Raw genomic sequence first — 15,780 nt, 5'->3', positions numbered from 1 at the left:
CCTTACGCACTATTATGCCACTGAAAACCAGCCCCTCCCAACCACAGCTGTTGGCTGTTTTAAACAAATACAAACCCTTAACCTGCTTAAAACAACATCTGACTTATTTCTTAGAACCTTTGTTTTTTTGCAATTTGAAAGACGGAGCTACCGTATATGAGCTACAACACTCTATATAAGCACTAGCTGGCAGCAAAGAGAGAAGATTTATTATATCTGTCTGCTGCCATTTGTTGGTTATCTAGGTTTTTGTAGCCCAGATAAATTGGCCTAGAACTTTCCAATGATATGACACATTCCTGAAGATTCTTGGACTCACACCTATCTTTCATAGCATGGGAAAACATCAAGAAAGGCTGATCCTGCATACACAGATCTTATTCATTAGAATTTATATATTGTATATGAAATATGTATATCCAAAACATTCAACTTTACAAAACTGAAAGAACAGATCAGATTACCACATATGTGTATTTGAAAAGGCCAGGATGGGAAGAATCAAGACCCTGTACCTACTAATCTATGTTTCAAAATCTCCTTGTCCATCCTATGAACAAAACATGAAAGATGCATCTGCTTGCATCATCTGAAAAAAAATTGTGCAAACCAATTATTTTCAACCTAATTCTCATTTTATTCATTGCTTGTTTACGGTTTGAATTGCCAAAGACTGTATTAAGAGACGATGTGCCCAAGTCATATTTTACTGAGAAATCCCACTGGAGTCAATATGGCTTATCCTACTGGTAGTAGCGTGGACAGTTACCTTTAGAGTAAAGCCCATTAAGACAGATTTTGTAATCTTCAGAAAATTATGCTATAGGCACAGAATTATGCTATAGCAGAGACAGATAGATGCTTATCTACAGGGGAAAGTTCCATTCCATTCAAAACTGGATTCACTCTCAATAGATATGCATCAAATTGAAACCCAATTATCCTTATTGCACTGCAGAGTCTTTAAAAACAGTTATTAGGCAATGCACCCTGCTTTACGTCTGTAATTAAATACCGCAAAATAAACATGCCTTGCACAGTTTATGTCTAGAGAGCAGCTCTGTCAAACAATGCAAGTGAAAGATTAAAATGAAGATTACAATGAAGCACATCTGGGGGAGAAAAATTATCATGACGTTTCTGGCGTTGAAGGAACAAGGCGAGCGATCTCTCCGAATATTTAACCATCCACACGATTCCCCTGTCTCTCGGATTCTCCTTCCCTGCCTCTTTCTTGCACGAGTTTTACTTTAGAAACTTTCCTAAACTTTTAAGGCGCTCCCGATACGATAACTTGCTCAAAAGGCATTCGCCTGCCTACCCGGCCAACTCAGAGGCTACAAAAGCGTACCGCGTCCTTGTCATATTTTTTTAAAGGCAGCCACCTTTCGCAATACACACCTAAGCCCATTTGCACAAAACCTGACCACGTGACGCCCCATCCGCCGTCCGTGTGTATCTTTTAATAAGTCTGAGCGGCTACGGCAATTCAATTGGCCCAAAACTTCCTCGCATGTAGCAAGAGGGGTAAACGAAGCGGCGGAGGCCCTGTGGATGCTGTGTGCTGATTGGAGAGCACGGCTTGAGTGGAGTTGTAAGGCGAAAGGGGATTGGTGGAGGCGCGGCCGCATGTGTCTGGCTCCCCGTCTTTGTATATACAGACTCGCTTGCCGAGCTCTTTAACAATGGGCGAAAGGGGCTGCTCCACCGGACGGGGCTGGTAGCGCCAAAGGTCCCGGGGGACCCCGCGGCTGCTTTTAACCGACATGCCCGGGGAGATGCTGGAGGTGCTTCTCCCTTCCTGGCCGCTGTAGAGCAGAAGCGGAGCTACGAACTTCGGTAATCTCGACGACGGCCGGCACGGCGTTGGGGGAAGAGAGAAAAGCGCCCGTCCGGGGCAGCTGAGGCGGGGGAAGCGGGTCTATCCCTTTGTTGTGGCGGCGGCCCCGCTCTGTCCGGGGCTCCCACCTCCAGCGGGAGAAGTTGGAAGTTGTTGCGGGACAGGCGGAGGGCGGCGCGGCTCCGCTTGGCTGTCGCGGCTGCGTTCCTTGGGCGAGTCGGTCCGGGTACCCTTGTCAAGAATCGCCCCCTCCTCGCCAGCAGCCCGGCTGCCCCACTTGGGAAGATCCCTCGGACTCCGAATCAGCCGGTCTCCTGCTGTCCCCGGTGATCGGGGCCGCGTTCCCGGCCAGCGCTCCCGGCCGGTCGGCCGGTCTGCTTCCCGCTGCCGCCTCTTGGAACTGCGAGGAGTGGAATCAGCTGGGAGCCCCCCCCCGGCTGGCCTCCTCCCGCCTTCCCTCGAGGGGGGAAGGTCTGGGACTCCGGCCGGGGCGGGCGGAGTTCCTGCTGGCGGCTAACTGCGGGGCGCCCGTCCCGGCCGCTTGCCTGGGAGTTGGGGAAGCAGCATTCAGCGGGCGATGGGCTGCTGTTAAGAACCGGCGCGGCTTCTCTTTTTTTTTCCCCCGCAGGCTCCTCCGCTCTGATCCCCGGCCGCCTCATTCCCACCCCATGGAGCTGGAGGGGCAGTGGTGGAAAGGACAGCTGGCTGCCGACATCCACCAAGCTCTTCGCTACAAGGTACGTCGGCCGGATCGCCCTACGCCCTCGCTTCGACGTCCGACCCCGATCCTTGGAGTCCGCGGCCGGGCGGAAGAGGCAGATCGGGCGCCCGGGCTCAAGTTTTGCCTTACGGATGCGCTCGCTGCCCTCCCACTCCGAAGCCAAGAAGGTTTGGGTCTGTGGTCTTGATCAGCTGTGGAAAGAAAGGCCGGCTCTCTGGCCTTTCTAGCCTTCCCTCTTGAATTTCTTCTGTTCCCCCTCTCTTCTGAGTTAGTCTTTGCACTCACAGGTGGGGGGACTGAGGCAGAATTCCAGTCATTATTCTTCCTGTACTACTTGCCTCTGGAGCTTCTTTCAGGTCCTGGAAGTGATGCTACTGAAACTTCCCAGGACTTCAGGGCATTGTGATTGCTTGTGGGTTTCAGTCAGGAGAAAACTGGCTGTGATCCTGTAGCATTTGTAGGATCTGGCTAGACAATGCCCTGAAGTTAATAGATCTTCTCAGTCAGCAGCCAAACCCACTGATTTTCAACCACGGGAGATATGTAGTTTTGTTGGTGCCAATTTCCTTCCTCTCCTCTAACCCAGTCCTGCTCCCTGCCCTAAAGTGCAGATACAGAGATTGGTGGGAGCATTGTTCCTTTATGAGAAGAACAGTTAGCAGATTCTGCTTTGGGCCTACTAAAGTTTTACTTTTTGGTGAGAACCAAAGTAAAGATCCCATTCTGCTCAGGGGGTTTGTTCAGAGTGGCATAATAAAATGAGATGGTCCTCCCAAGTTGCAGGATGCTTGTGAACAGAAGTCAGATGGCATGTAAATTTAATAACTTATTATTGCATCTCCTTTTCCAAAACCTGTAGAAGAAAAAGAAAAGGGATATGTCAGATTTTAAAAGTTCATTCAGGCTCTTTTGCTCTCATTCAATTTTTTTTCTACTCTAAGGGCTGTCAAAAAGTAACCTTAATCACTGAGTAACCCATCTAGGTGTTTGTGAGAGAAAGTAGCTTATTTCCAAATCACGCTGTGTCTCCTGTTTGTCTATTGCAAATGCTTCTCTGCCACTTCAGTCACATGACTCTAAGTGGCTTACAGCATTATGCAGAATGCATTACAATAAATCAACATTTATCAGAAGCTGTCATAATACTGCCAATGCAAATTCATGATACTTATAATAATACCAGCACCATTAAAACCACAACCTAACCTAAACACATTTCTTCTTTATTTGAAACATTTTGTCAGGCTGGAAAAACTTCTAGTCACTATCCCTGAAGTTTTCCTAGGTTGACTGACAGCCCCAGATTGGGTTGCTGAACATAGTTTCCTGGGGCCATGGCTTAGCAACCTAAAAAATGATGACAATGTAATAGATGCTGGGTTACAGGAACAACTGTCGGAGAACAGTTGAAGGGACCTCAGCAGCTGAATGCTACTGATTGCTAAGATTTGCATCTTAGTTGGAAACTGCTGCTCTTATTTGGGTCTCTCCCTCTAGGAGAGGCCAGGGGTGTCAAACTGCCAGCCTGCGGGCCAGTTGCATCATGCGAAGGCCGTGCCCACCCCAGCTCTGGCAATGCAAAAAAAGTTGCAATACATCACAACAAGTCACATGATGTGGCGAGTTTGACACCCATGCTGTAGGCAGACTGCAGTGAACATGCAGATTTGGATTCAGAAGATCAGCTGAAATAACATTTACTGCTCTGCAGATGTCTGTAACAATGGTCAGGTTTACCCAGCACTGAGACATCTATGGAAGTTTTACACACTTTTTTTCCTTTAGGAAATACTAGGCTCAGGAGCAGACACTGCATCAAGTTATCATAGTTTGTGTCTTTCTGTACTACATTGATCCAGTTAATTAGGGTTTATTCAATGAACCATGATCAAGTAAAGTGATTAACAGCAATGTGTTTACCAGGCCTGGGTGCAGTCATTTTTGTCTTGTCTTATAAATGTTTGATTATCAGTTTCTGAAGAACTCTTGGGATTTTTTTTTTAAGGCTCCTGGTGGATATTCACCAGGTGCAGCTTCTTGTCATTATACTGTAATGATAAAGAAAGCTGCATTAGTTAGGTTCTTACTTTTAACATAAATCTTTTTAGAGCAAGCATGGAATGGGTATAATGTACTTATTCAGTTCTGTTACTAATGTAAATACTTAAGACTTTGTTAATTCTTTGAAATGTGGTTGTCTCTAATCATTAATATGCTGCAGTAATCATCTCTCTAGTATAAAAAGACTTCATCCATGTGTGATTTTAGTTCCCATTGAGGAAAGAAACACATCCAGTTTTCTCCTTGATTATAAGCTTGTTTAACCCAGAATGAAATCTTCCCAAACTCAGTGGAAGAAAATTGTCAGTAAACCTAAACCTGTAACCTTTAATCTTTAACCTCTTTATAATCTTTTTATTGAAGATCATATTTTCAGAATCCATGACTTTAGTGCTAAGTTATAACACGGTTTTTATTTGGTGATGTTTAATATGTTAGCTTGGAAATTGTGGTTTGTAAATCATGATTTGTGGCTTAACATGCAGAGAGACATGTTTACCCCAAAAGCCATGACTTATAAAACCATGATTTAATTTACTGTATGAAGGCAGTTAATAAAAAACCTAATATTTCTCTTTTAGACCATTCCACCTCCTTGGTGGTGTTTGTATCACAAACCTAACTACTCACCATGTTGCGCAAACCCAGTCCACGTAGTGGCTTTAAGGTTCAATAGGTTAGATTATCAAGTTAATTCCCTTACCAATCAAATCATTATACAGAAATAGACAATGTAAATACCAGTCCTGTTTAAATTAAACCAATGTATATTCCTGGAATTTTTAGAAAACGTTGTTTGACCTGTTCATAAGATTTACTTTTCTGCTTTCCCATCAATTGGAAGGTTTGGTTGATCTCGCCATACCTCAGTCAGATGCCTCTAAGTAACTTAATGTACAACTCTGACCTGAGAAATTTAGTTCCACCATTGTATATTGTTCTTTGTTAAATTGATAGAATTATTTGATCAGATAGAAAGTTCTGATTTCTTTATTTATTGAATTATCTTTTGTTTATTTTCTTATCTCATGTTATTTTTTTTCTTTGGATCCATGACACTGGTTGACCATTTTGAATCAGTCAGCAGAGCAGTTACTTATTTCAGTTGATTGAATAAACTCTGGCTGTTCCTGAGGTTCATATAAAATATTAAGCCATATAATTTGCAAACTACAATGGATGGGTTTTGGTACAAGGATGACTAACAAATCCAAAAGCCGGGCTTGTTTTTCAAATGAATGTTGCCTGAGCCACGAATGCTTTTAGCTTGATGGCCACAAGTGCATATCAGGTGATTTGCAATGAAGTGGAGTTACAAGAGGTTTTCATTAAGCTTCTTTTATGAATTGTACCAGGAAATGTTAGAAGAGAATATTTGTAGCTCAGGGTTGAACTGTGGGGTCCTTGATACATTGATGATGTTACCTAGTTTGGTAAAGAAATGTCTGCAAAAAAACAAACTCAGAAAGCACCAAGGGAACCCACAATGTAATCCTCCTTTTGCAACTCTACCTTGTTTGTTCAGCATTTTTTCTGTCTTCATAGAAGAACAACAAAAATAAAAGAGACAAAATAGCTCAATAATATCTTATAGATTACCTCAGCAGCTAAATATACAGAAGTACCCAGAACCTTCCTTTGGCTTATTGCGATTGATTGTAGCAATACCCAGTGTCCATCTTGGGTTTTTCTAGATTAATGATCCACTGACATGTGATGCCTGGTGGCATTGGTTATTGGTATTTCCAATATACTTCCAGTCTAACAGATGTAGATGCCTCTAAAGTATGAATTGCCTTCAAGTCAAGCAACATTCAGAGAAGGTTCACTGTTTCAATTACTGCTACTATGATTCATGTTAAACTGCTCCATCCAGTTTTACCAACTGTAAAGTGGAACTTAAGTATGTGACTTTTTCCATTGCAGAGAAATAGTATGAATAAATATAATAGCCGAAAGGCCCTAACAGCGTAGAATAGACTAAAACAATCTACCCTTTTCTATCTCTAATAAATTGCTTATGTTCTGGAACTATTAATAGAAGACGTACGTTGTCTTATACCCAAATAACACAGTAAAGAATAAAACTGAACTTTAAGGTCGTTTGTATTGGTGATGAAGGAGAAATCAGGCAATGTTCACTATGATTAATTTTACTAATATTGATGTGTTACATTGCTAGATTTTAACCCATACATCAATTAAAGCTTGTCTAATATAGTGCCTTCAGAAATATTTATGTGTCTTATATTTATGATCCCACAGCACAGCGTGCCAACCTATTTGTAGATCATGACCTTCCAAACATAATAGTCTTCTATTCTTTAATAATATCCAATCCCTTACCCATAATAATACTATGGCCTGATAATATTTTTCCAGGTATTGATATGTTACATTAAGCTGCAGTATGATTTCTTTGATATTGAGTTAGTGAGATGGTGAGCTCAGCTATTGTAATTTTTAAATAGATTTCTTGTTAGCATTCTTTGTGGATCTGATCGTTGTAATAGTATGACCTGGTGCAATGGCAGGCTGGGGAATTCTGGGAGTTGAAGACCACACATCTTAAAGTTGTTATAGCAGTCTTTTGTTTCCTGTTAGCTCTAATTGGCTTTCAGGAGTGGAAGGGCAGGTATCAATATTATTCCTGTCTTCCCCACTTGGATTAATAGCCAGGCACAGGGAGATACTTTAAAGAATTTGCTGGTATTCTTTTGAGAATATTTTTTTAAAAAAGATGGAAAATCTGTTTGTCAGTATATTCACCGTCAGAATTTTGTTCTATCATAAATTAAAATAGATTATTAGCAGTGGGTTTGTATCATCCAAGCTCAAGCAAAAACAAATTTATACAGCAAATAAGAGATCTCAAAGACAAATGATGATTGTCAGGCCCACTAGGTAGATCAAACCAGAATATCAACTCCACAGCAAAACTGAAACTATAGTTTATTGAAATAGGTTATAATAATGACATCTTGCAAAACTGATTGCCCTTTAACTCCCTTCCTTCTTGTATCCCAGTTAATCAGAGTTGTTTGTTTGGCTCACTTTGAATATTATCTTGCTTCTTGGAACTCAGAGAATGTTTTAGTCCTCATTCCCAGGATAATATTTTTTTTGCAATTTTTTCCCCTTAGGGACTGGAACCTCCAAAACCTTATTAGATTTCAGAAAAACATAAAATACCAAAAAGCAAAACTGTCAAGATTGCCTCTCTTATTCTCAGTACAACTACTGGCAATTTATTGCTCAGACAATATTTCAAGTTTAGTAAATGCCTAACATTGCCTTCTTCCATTTAGTCGTATGCTTTATTCAAGGAAGTTTCCCCATCCCCATCCCACACCCTTGGCCAGTTTTCCCCTTGGGTTAGAATGTCTTGGTTTGGGTCATATAAAATGATTCAATGCAGTTTTACATTTCAACATTTTGCTGTAGCTCGCTGGGGAACGGAGATATGTAGCTATGATTACTCTGTACTTAGTAGTCTCCATCCCCTTCTCTCCCCCAAGATGGAAGTGTTGGTGCTGACAACAACCATTTCAGTTATTGCCTGTGTGATAATAGCAATAGTGAAGGGAAACTCAACCTTGAGCAACAATAACAATGTCCGAAGATGAGTGCTAAAATTCTTAATCTCCCTGAAATTTTTTTCAAGTGTTGTGTTAATTTAATATCTGTGATGCACCTGTTGTTCATAAGATTAAAGGAGGAACTGCAGTGCAAATTCTGGGAATGTGAACTCTACAACTCTTTGTGTTCTTTTTAAAATATGAGGGAGATTAAACAATGATCCTAGGGAACCTGAATTCCAAAATGATCTTAAATACGTTAAGCCTGTTCATTGGTTATGCTGAGTGCTGTGAACATTTTTATAGTATACTTGTTCAATATATTGTATGGGTTTTGACATGGTTTTATATGTTTTGTTTCTCTGTTTTTGTATTGTGCTGCTTCTTTTCAAGTTTTTAATGAATGTGAGCCACCCTAGTGTCACTTATGTACGATGGGCAACTATGCAAATTGAATGAACGAAAGGGATGTAATTTGGATGTAATTATTCTCAGTGCAAGTTTCTATACAGCAGTGGCTGTTTTAAACACTGTTATTCTCTGCTTAGGAGCTGAAGCTACCGTGTTATAAAGGCCAGTCTCCCCAGTTAAATCTGAGAAGGTATTTTGCAGACTTGATTGCCATTGTGAGCAACCGATTCCGACTCTGTCCTGCTGCCCGGCATCTTGCTGTTTACCTGTTGGACCTCTTTATGGACCGTTATGACATCTCCATTCAACAGCTGCACATGGTTGCTCTTTCCTGCTTGCTTTTAGCAAGTAAGTTCAAAGCAAGAGCTCAACAGATAGAAATTGCTTACCCAGAGTAGAAATCAAACAGTTGAATTCCAAAAACGGTTGGGAATTCAGTATTAAACCAGCCATCCTGAAACCCATCATGGATTGCAGAAACCCAACTTTTTTATTTGCTAAGCTGCAGTGGTTTCCTGAAAAAGAAATGGATTCTATAATTTTAGGGGCAAAATTTGCACAGCCTGTGTTACAACAAACTTTAATTTGTTCTTTTGAAAACAAAATGTGATGCTGCCCGAACTCGGAACTTCTTTCACACATGAATGGTATTTTCTATTCTTCTGATCCGTTACAACAACCTTATGATATTTTGTAACGGCTATTATATCCCTGATTTGATCAGTTTAAAGGGTTCGTTTCTCAAATTCACCGAAAGGTGCAGGATATTGAAGGATTGGAGAGAATGTTAAAAAAACAAAAAAAAAGCTAAGCTAAGGGCGCAAAACATGCATCTCATGAGTTACATTCCACCATCTCTTTTGTGCCCTCAAAATCATTGGCGTTAAAAATAAAGGGCACTATGTATTTTTGAGTCCCAGAGGTTTAAGGACTAATAAAGTTCAGGTGCCCATTTTAGCTCTTAAAACTCCTGGCTGTCCCCCCTCAAAAAAATGGGCTCAGCCATTGGCCACTTTTGGAATGTGGTCCTAGATATCACAGAAAAGTGGATCGACCTGGAAAGTGATGGAAATTGCATCTGCTTTAACAGGTTTGTACTTTGCTTTGTTTTGACTTAACTCAGTTTATTGTGCTTTACAGATCATGCCCTGCAGCTTAGCTTTATGTATGAACTCAGCCAATTGTGGTTAGTCAACAAACCAAGATTAATTAAGCCATGTCTTGGCTTGATAGGTGGATCCGGTTAATTAGCACCGTTCCAGTGTTGTTCTTAACATTCTGCATCTGTTTTTGAATCACCACCTGTAAGCCAAACTGCCTGTGCCAAACACTTGGCTGATTGATTTCACAATAAGTCCAGTGGCCCTTGTAAACAGTTGAAGTTCTCAAAAAGTCACACTTGTCCCAAATAACAGAATACATCTGAAAAATCTGTTGTTTTAGGCTTGAAAATATGGAGATCAAAAGATTTTTTTTGCAATGTATCATTTAGCCTAAGTAAAAAAAAAGGGGGGGATTGCTTCCCACGTAATGAGCAGCTCTGACAAACAGAATCCAGTCATTTAAAGTTTCCTGCTGCCAAACCTTGAATGGAGAAAATGATTTGAAATGTGGCTGCCAATCTGGCTTCATAGATCTGTCATTAGAGATGATAAGAAAGTAACAGAGAGAAATGAACCCAGCTGTACTACCAGCTGTGCAATAGTGTACTTTTTACCAAAAGCAATGTCTTTTAAAGCTATGCTGGCTGAGGAATTCTGGGAGCTGAAGTCCACAAGTCTAAAAGTTGTCAAGGTTGCAGACCCCTGCTTTAAACAATTAATTCCAGGTAGTTGTTGACTTCCTACCACACAACTGGGACCAGAATTTCCAGTGCTAAGCAAAGGGTTGTCAAGTCAGTCATGCCCAATTTTATGACCGTTTTTTTGTTAAGCAGATCTCCCTTTTCCCATTAACTTGGCTTGTTTAAAGCTGGCTGGGAAAGGTCGTAAATGGCAATCACGTGACCCTGAGACGCAGCAACGGTTGTAAATACACGCCAGGGGCCCAAATTTCAATCCTCTGATTGTAGGGATGCCGCAGTGGTGGTTTAGTACAAGGAGCAGCCATAAATCATTTTTTTCAGGGCCATTGTAATTTTGCAGCAGTCGCTAAACAAACAGTTGTGAGTTGAGGGCTATCTATAGTAACTGAGTCTTGTTAGAAAGACAAATCGCAGCATGCAGAAATTATTATTTTTTTAAAATAGTTTAATTGCATTCTAATGATGTTTTCCCCCTTTCATGTCCGTCAGGTAAATTTGAAGAAAAGGAAGACAGTGTGCCTAAGCTTGAACAGCTGAACAGCTTGGGGTGCATGAGTAACATGAGCCTGGTCCTAACTAAGCAGAATTTACTGCACATGGAACTGCTCTTGCTAGAAACTTTCCAGTGGAACCTCTGCCTGCCCACAGCTGCTCACTTCATAGATTACTATCTCTCGATCGCCGTTCACGAATCGGACCTCCATGACGGGTGGCCGATGGTTTGCTTGGAAAAGACCAAATTGTACATGGCCAAATATGCCGACTACTTTCTGGAAGTATCCCTGCAAGGTACTTTTTTTTTTTAAATGGCTTTGTTCAAACTCCTCCCAGTGGTTACTTAGCTGCCGGGTTTGTGTGTGGCTATGTGTGATGTAACCCTAATCCTCTTGTCTCTCTCCAGATCATGCATTTTTAAATTATGCCCCTTCGTTAGTGGCTGCTGCATGTGTGGCTTCCTCCAGGATTATCTTGCGTCTTTCTCCAACATGGCCAGTGCGACTACATCGTCTGACAGCATATTCCTTTGATTTTCTATTGCCTTGTATTGAACGACTATTGGTGTAAGTGTTTGGAATGGTTTTTCTCACTTAATAGGGCAGTACAAGTAGTCCTTGGTTTACAACCATTTGTTTAGTTACCATTCGAAGTGAAAACGGCACTGAAAAAAAAGGGACTTATGCCCATTTTTTAACACTTAACAACCGTTGCAGCATCCCCATGGTCACATGATCTAAATTAGGATGGTTGGCAACTGGCATGTAGTTATGACGGTTGCAGTGTCCTGGGGTCACGTGGTCCCCTTTTGTGACCTCCTGAGAAGCAAAGCCAATGGGGAAGCCAGATTCACTTAACACCTGTGTTACTAATTTAACAACTGCAGTGATTCACTTAACTGTGGCAAGGAAGACATGAAATGGGACATAATTATCTTGCTTGGCCATGGAAATTTTGGGCTCAGTTGTAGTTGTAAGTTGAGGACTACCTGTAGTTACTTTAATGAAGTGCAATCTGAGGGCTGCGAGAGTAAGGTTTTAGGTGCAGAAATTGCTATTGAGTTTCCAAGTTGGAAAGCTGAGGGTGATGACAAGCTCCCAACACTGTTGCATTTCAGTCTTGAATGCATTCTTAATGCCCACATCTGCCAGTTACGACACATTTCTCTAATTTCCCCCTCTCTTTTGTTCAGGGATTTCTGCAGATATGCAAAAGGAGATCAAGAGAGCAGGCCCAACTGGACAATGGTCCATAAAAAATTGGCAGAGCTACAATCAGAGTGTTGGGTCTGCCATTTTAGCTTTTTTTTAAAAAAACAAAAAACCATACCCTGCAGACACTGCTGCTTTAATCCCAAATAAAATCAAATTCTTGCATATTTACCCATAAGAAAGTTATTGCTTCTTTTAACATATCACAATTATCTCTTACGTATAGGGATGAAAATAAAAGGTGCTGTTGAAAAGAAAGGAGTGGGCAGGAGGTTCAGATGCCTGCCTGAGCTGATAACTGCCAAGAATTGAAGCCTTTGAAGATCAGCTCTTACTTAGGAATAACTGTTTACCTAATAGGTTTAACAGATTTGTAGGATCTAACCAATCCTTCCTTCTTTTGCCTTTGGGGTTGTGTTATTTCTTTTCCTGGTTTCAGTGTTTTCCCACCATAACCATTTTAAGATGTCTGAATTTCAACTCCCACAATACCCCAACCAGCAAATAGTGGTGTGTATGTTTTTTCTAAGAATGGAGTGGAGTGGAGTGGAGTGGAGTGGAGTGGAGTGGAGTGGAGTGGAGTGGAATGGAATGGAATGGAATGGAATGGAATGGAATGGAATAGAATAGAATAGAATAGAATAGAATAGAATAGAATAGAATAGAATAGAATAAACTTTGGAGGTCTTCTAGTCCAATGCCCTGCTCAAGCAGGAGACTCTATACCATTTCAGACAAATGGTTGTTCAGCCTCTTCTTAAACGCCTCCAGTGATGGAACACCCACAATTTCTGAATGCAAGCTGTTCCACTGTTTAATTGTTCTCATTGTTAGTAAGTTTCTCCTTAATTCCAGATTGCTTCTCTCCTCAATCAGTTTTCATCCATTGTTTTTAGTCTTGTCTTACGGTGCTTTGGAAAATAAGCTGACCCCCTCTTTTCTTTATGGCAGTCACTCAAATACTGGAATACTGCTATTTTGTCCCCCCTAATCCTCCTTTTCCGTAGACTAGTTCTGCAACCGTTCTTCATATGTTTTAGTCTCCAGGCCTTTAATCATCTTAGTTGTTTTTCCCTGCACTTTTTCCAAAGTCTCAACAACTTTTTTGTAACATGGTGACCAAAACTGGATGCAGTATTCCAGGTGTGGTCTTACTAAGGTTTTATAAAGGTTTTATTTCTTGAAATAAATAAATAGGAAATAAGGTTTTATTTCTTGTAGCAGAAGTGCTTACATTGAATCAAGAAGAACTATTGGCCCATTCCCATCAAGCATGTATGAAAAAAATAATCCTCTCCTTGTACATGGGCTTGGATGAACTGTAGATTTCAGCCAATGTAGTCAAACAGAAAATAATCCTTTTAACTTTAATATTCTAGGGCCCATGATAATGACGTAAAAGAAGCCAACAAGCAAAAAGGACAACATAGCTCTCAAGCAACCCATAACACTTTATTTCAAACAACCGGTCAACCCACACAGCAGCACATATCCCATTATATTCAAGCTCATCAGACTCCTCTACCGTATCTTCAAACAGCAGCGCAACAAAACTGTGAGCCGATTATGTCAAGCAGCAGTCATACCTCAACCTACCCGATGCAGACTTGCCCAGCTGGTTTACAAGGTGGTGTTCAGGCTCAAAGTCATATACAGACTTCTGGAATGTCACTAGCAGTCCCTATAGAGGTGAAGCCATGTTTAAATGTCTCCTATAATCGAACCTATCAGATTGCTGGACACTACCCTTGTATTACTCCATGCTTTGAGAGGTGACGACTACAGCAGAACTCTCTGTGTGACCAGTGTTAAATAAATAATAGAGGGCAATTTTGGGTCCTTCTGAAACCTGGGAAATGGCTGAAAGAGAACACCCATTTTTTCCTCTCAAAGGTAGCTCAGTTGCAGAAACTGCAAGTACAAGAACTTGCAGAATAATGGAGAAAGATGGAAAAAAATATTTCTGCCACACTGTAGTTCTACATGCTGAACTTAAAACATATCCTTAAAAGCGTGTTGAGAGATACCTGTCCTGACTGCAGGTTTTGTCTTCCTGAAAAGATGAAAGGTTACACGTGATGTTGGCGACACTGCTGCTTCTACTTAGCTCCGTGCAGTATTGAATAAGATACTGAACCATGAAAGTCCACTAAGTGCCATTGCTTTCCAGAAGATGGAAAGGCAAGTGGGAGAAGAGGCCCTCTTCACCTAATGAGCACCTCAGTTCTTTGACATGCCCATGGATGAGAACTTGTATTTCAGTGGCCTTGGATTAATGTTCTCCAATCTTCCACTTCAAATATTCTTCACTGAAGCTTTGTAGAGATAAATTATCATACCAACTCAGGGAATAATCAAAAGTTACTGTGATAACAGGATAGATATCATTTAAATGGTTACCTCGGGTTCTGTTCCTCAGGGTAATTGTAGTAGTAAATACCAAAGGGAGTTGAGATGCTCATCCAAGTACTCCCTTCACCTAAATGTGCTTTGCAATGAGACAGGGAAAAATAGACATGTTGTATTTAAATGAAGCCAGTACTATACCATAAACGATGGAGTATTGTTTGCAATTTGCTCTACTTTATTCAACCAGCTATTTGTGTCCAAAAAGTTTTGTTTTTCTTTTTTCGTTGTATTGATTTCTGGCTTCAAGGTACAATTGAAATGCTTACAAGAAATAAAGCCTTATTTATGATGGCCAGAGAGCAGAATGAGAAATGGAAGTTCTCAGACTCTTACAGCACAACTGTATTTCTATATTTCTATTTCTTTGGCCACATCAGCTGCAATTCAGATATTTTTATAATGTGAGCTAAGCAGTCACGATAAGGGTACTACACATGACCATCAGAGGTCTCTTTAAGTTCTTAGATTCTAACCTTATCCAAACCAGAATTATTTGAGTAAATAGGCAGTAAAGAATTTTGAGAATCTTCTTGTTAGCATTCAAGATTAAGGAGTGAATAATTTGCTATATTTGTATCCAGTGGTATGTGATCCAAATTTTTAGAGATGACTGAGAATGGAGGTGATAAATGAATGGAGAACCTGAAGATAGACATTAATAATACACGCCTTTCCTAGTGGAAAACAGATCATCCTAAATACTTCTCATTTAAAGGGAAATGGCCTTAAAATGGCTCTCTATGAGCTGACCATGCTATGAGAAAATATTCTTTAATTTGGAGGAGAAGCTATCCTCCGTAGTGGTAATTATTTTATGCCATAATGTGTTTTGTGTGTGTGTCTCCTTATAAAAATGGGGAATTTTGAGGGAAAGAAGTATAGTAAAGCTTTCTGAAAACATATACTAGGGAATACTACTTCTTCCCTAAGCATATTTTATTACTGTGTTTGCATGTCTGAGCAGGGAAAAATTGATTAGGTAACAGAATTGAATGTCTGAGATTATCTTCTTACATCATGTCATTTCTCATGATTTCATTTTATGTGGGGATGAAGGATTGCAAAATACATTAGAAAAGGAATGATACTAATTTCAAATTGCAGTACTGCTCATACAACTCTTTTTTAACTACCTCAATAATATGTTGAATGTACAATTTTGTGGAGGTCCATGACTTGAAATAACAGTACATTGTTCCTAAAATTCTTATGTGTCCTTCAGTGTCAGTCCTCCATAAATGAGACTGCAG

At 40.6% G+C, this 15,780-nt stretch overlaps 1 protein-coding gene across 1 annotated transcript; it reads left to right on the top strand.

Moving 5' to 3' along the window:
- The first annotated feature begins 2,508 nt into the window (after positions 1 to 2,508).
- On the top strand, positions 2,509 to 13,938 carry CCNJ (cyclin J). The gene is made up of 5 exons (XM_015810811.1): positions 2,509 to 2,577; positions 8,749 to 8,959; positions 10,905 to 11,204; positions 11,317 to 11,476; positions 13,501 to 13,938. Exons 1-5 carry the CDS (start codon positions 2,509 to 2,511, stop codon positions 13,895 to 13,897), a joined length of 1,137 nt encoding a protein of 378 aa, XP_015666297.1. The 3' UTR covers positions 13,898 to 13,938.
- Positions 13,939 to 15,780: the final 1,842 nt, after the last annotated feature.

This window comes from Protobothrops mucrosquamatus, unplaced genomic scaffold (assembly GCF_001527695.2).
Source record: "Protobothrops mucrosquamatus isolate PMUCROS unplaced genomic scaffold, P.Mucros_1.0 scaffold_41, whole genome shotgun sequence".
In the NCBI taxonomy this organism is placed as follows: domain Eukaryota; kingdom Metazoa; phylum Chordata; class Lepidosauria; order Squamata; family Viperidae; genus Protobothrops; species Protobothrops mucrosquamatus.
This window is presented reverse-complemented; position numbering and strand designations above follow the sequence as displayed.

Excerpts from the sequence above, each read along its gene's own strand:
- CCNJ (XM_015810811.1), top strand. The coding sequence starts at position 2,509 with ATGGAGCTGGAGGGGCAGTGGTGGAAAGGACAGCTGGCTGCCGACATC. Across the intron at positions 2,578-8,748 it reads ACCAAGCTCTTCGCTACAAG|GAGCTGAAGCTACCGTGTTA; the intron begins GTACGTCGGCCG and ends TTCTCTGCTTAG. Across the intron at positions 11,205-11,316 it reads TCTGGAAGTATCCCTGCAAG|ATCATGCATTTTTAAATTAT; the intron begins GTACTTTTTTTT and ends GTCTCTCTCCAG.